Source organism: Lupinus angustifolius, chromosome LG13 (genome assembly GCF_001865875.1).
Source record: "Lupinus angustifolius cultivar Tanjil chromosome LG13, LupAngTanjil_v1.0, whole genome shotgun sequence".
NCBI lineage: Eukaryota > Viridiplantae > Streptophyta > Magnoliopsida > Fabales > Fabaceae > Lupinus > Lupinus angustifolius.
Window position 1 is genome coordinate 12490130 of NC_032021.1, and position 3070 is coordinate 12493199.

At 33.4% G+C, this 3070-nt stretch overlaps 1 protein-coding gene across 1 annotated transcript; it reads right to left on the reverse strand.

Moving 5' to 3' along the window:
* Positions 330-2368, reverse strand: LOC109363189 (40S ribosomal protein S18-like). The gene is made up of 4 exons (XM_019609357.1): positions 2234-2368; positions 1905-2065; positions 1305-1493; positions 330-684 (listed from the first exon to the last, which is right to left on the reverse strand). The coding sequence occupies exons 1-4, from the start codon at positions 2234-2236 to the stop codon at positions 579-581; spliced, it is 459 nt and encodes a 152-aa protein (XP_019464902.1). The 5' UTR covers positions 2237-2368; the 3' UTR covers positions 330-578.

Consider the following 3070-nt stretch of genomic DNA (forward strand, 5'->3'; position numbering starts at 1 on the left):
ATGACTCCAAAAATTTCAAATGTAGGTCAAATTAATCCTTTTAAGGTCAAAGGAATCCCTATCAAGAGTTAGAAAACATGCTAAAAAGATTAATTGCCTATATTTAAAAATTTTTATTACCATTTTGAGACTGATAAGGTCATAAAACATGACTGAAATGAGTATTTAATCTATTTTCTAATTAGAGGGTAATAGATGAAGATGACTATCAAACATTATATATCAATTCACAACCAACTTAGAAAATGGAAACCGACCTTAAGGAGAAATCCATATGCAAATTCACTAGATCTCACTATGAAGAAACCTTTTGCAACTCATCTTTTTTAAAATGTAGCATTTTACTTTTCTAAACAAGGTGCATACGTAATTATTTTTTGGTACACAATGCATGCATAATTTTATCAAAACTGGAAGGTCACTGCAACATTAGATACCACCAATCTAGTATGCAACTGAACACAATATAACACAAACAAAATTTTGAAATCCAGAGTATTACAAATTGTGGCAAACATGTCTAATGTAATTCAAAATTTGCCCCCAACAATCTCTATTATCCAAGCAAACACAACAGCTCAACGCTTCTTAGAGACACCAACAGTCTTACCCCTGCGCCCGGTAGTTTTAGTATGCTGGCCACGAACACGAAGACCCCAGTAGTGCCTCAAACCACGGTGGTTTCTGCGTATTATAGTGAACACATGAAATTGACTTATTCAGCAATATTTATGAAATTGGTGAAGAGTGGTTTTTACATCAACTCAACACTTCCACAACTAATTAGAGCATGAAATATATCATTACTAAATTCTGATACTTAGTAACAACCCATGACACTACCTTAAATACCATCTTACGGGATAATGTTCGGTGAAACACATAAATATCACATCAAGGTGAACAAGGAGAGCAGAGTCAGCAGACAAAGGACATCTCAAAATCCTAATCAAAATATCCAGGGGACTATTTGAATTTGATTCCACATATTGCTTGTAAAACTCCTCACACGACATTTCATTTTGTTTATATATCGGATTCCAAGAATTCTTGTGTTGTATGCATATATGATAACTCCTACCAAAAGAGCATTATTTATAAAGTAAAGTTTCAACTCTTTGCATTTGATTCCACATATTGTTTGTATGACTCCTCATATGACATATTTCATCTTGTTCATATCAGATTCCAAGGATTCTTGTGTTGTATGCATATATGCTTACTCCAACTAAAAGAGCATTATTTATAAACTAAAGTTTCAATTCGATTGCAAAATTAAAAATTTAGATATGCAAATGAATCACCTGATTTTCTTCAAACGCTCCAAATCATCCCTCAACTTCATATCCAGTGCATTTGATACCACTTGAGAAAACTTTCCATCCTTGTAATCCTTCTTTCTATTCAAAAACCAATCCGGGATCTTGAATTGCCGAGGGTTGGCAATCACAGTCATGATATTGTCCAACTCAGCAGCAGTCAATTCACCAGCTCTGCAAAGAAAACAATTAAACCCCAAATTCAAAAAATAGAATCATGAAATTAACTAAAAACCAAAACCAATTCAACAATTGTTGTGAAAACAAAGCCAATTCCAACAGAAACCATTTAATTACAAAACAAAGACCAAAACCATTTCAATTTAATTCATGAAATAAAATTAAAAATCCAAACCCATTTCAATAAATATCATGAAAGTAAAGAAAAATCTACTTCAATGCAAATCATGAAACTTAAATAACAAAAATCAAAACCCATGTCAATAAAATTCATGATTCCTGAAACGCACTAAAAATATCAAAACTTATTTGAATAATACCATGAAAGTAAAAACATTTCAATAAAATAAACAACCCCAAACCCATATCAACAAAAGCATGAAATTAAAAAGTTCGAAACCTAACCTCTTGTTCATGTCTACATCAGCTTTTTTGCACGCAATGTTCGCCAATCGTCTTCCAATACCTTTGATTGAGGTAAGAGCAAACATAATCTTCTGCTTCCCATCAACGTTAGTATTCAACACACGAAGAATGTGCTGAAAATCCTCGTTTGCTACCAAAGACTACAGAAACCCACAAACCATAAAAAAGTATAAAACACATTGCGTGAATTCAAATACTGTTTCCCAAAGAAAAAACACCATTGACAGTTGCTGAAGAAAAATCCATCTTTTGAAGAAGATCCATGTTTCAAAATCGCAAGGTGTGACGTAATCAACATTGAAATTTACCATTTTGTTAGATGTGGGTGATCGGTGAGAGGAGGAAGACGATAATTGCCGCCGAAGCTCTTACCCTTTGCTGATTTGGGATTTGAGATTCTAGGGTTTCTGCGTTTTATAGTCTTCGTGTTGAGACTCGTTATTCTCTCGATCAGTGACTCACTAGCTTTTGGAATGACTTATTTGTCCCTAGGAAAGCCGTATATGTCATTTGACTCCCTAGGATGTGGTGTTCTCTTTATTTGTCTAGGATTAGTTGTTTTAATACCTTATAATTATTTTGATGTATAACAATTCTACCTTGCAAAAATGAGAATTTAAAAATGACAGGATTGTTAATTAAAATAGTGTATATTATGGGTCATAACAAATATTAATAGTTACTAATTGATACATATTTAATAGGAATGACAACGGGGTGGATTTAGATTAGATTTTTCTTATTCTATCCCGAACTCGAAATCCAAAACCTGAATATGAACCCAAATTAAGTAGAATTGAAAAAATGTTATGGTCTCCAAATCCATCAAGTTCAGGAATCCGGCGGAAACTTGCCCGAAATATTATTTATATAGGTTCTATTCTTCTAATCACCCCTTTGCTTTGGTCTTAGGATTTGAAAAAATGAATGGATGAAATTGAATGTAACTAGTATAATTCAAATTGAGAATATTAAGAAGTACTGGTTACTAAACCAACATGCAATGTTTGGGATCATGAATAAAGCATATATCTTATATAAGCCGATGTGTCGACCATATATAGACCGGGTCTTAGAAGGAACTCTGCCCTCTTTCATGCAGAGGTCTTTTTCTAGTGCATAGCCCATGAAACGGCGCACAAACC

What these genes read in the sequence shown, in the direction of transcription:
- LOC109363189 (XM_019609357.1), bottom strand. An exon ending in GATGTAGACATGAACAAGAG is followed by an intron (nt 1,494 to 1,904) that starts GTTAGGTTTCGA and finishes TTTTCTTTGCAG; the next exon opens with AGCTGGTGAATTGACTGCTG. An exon ending in GAGCGTTTGAAGAAAATCAG is followed by an intron (nt 685 to 1,304) that starts GTGATTCATTTG and finishes TATAATACGCAG; the next exon opens with AAACCACCGTGGTTTGAGGC.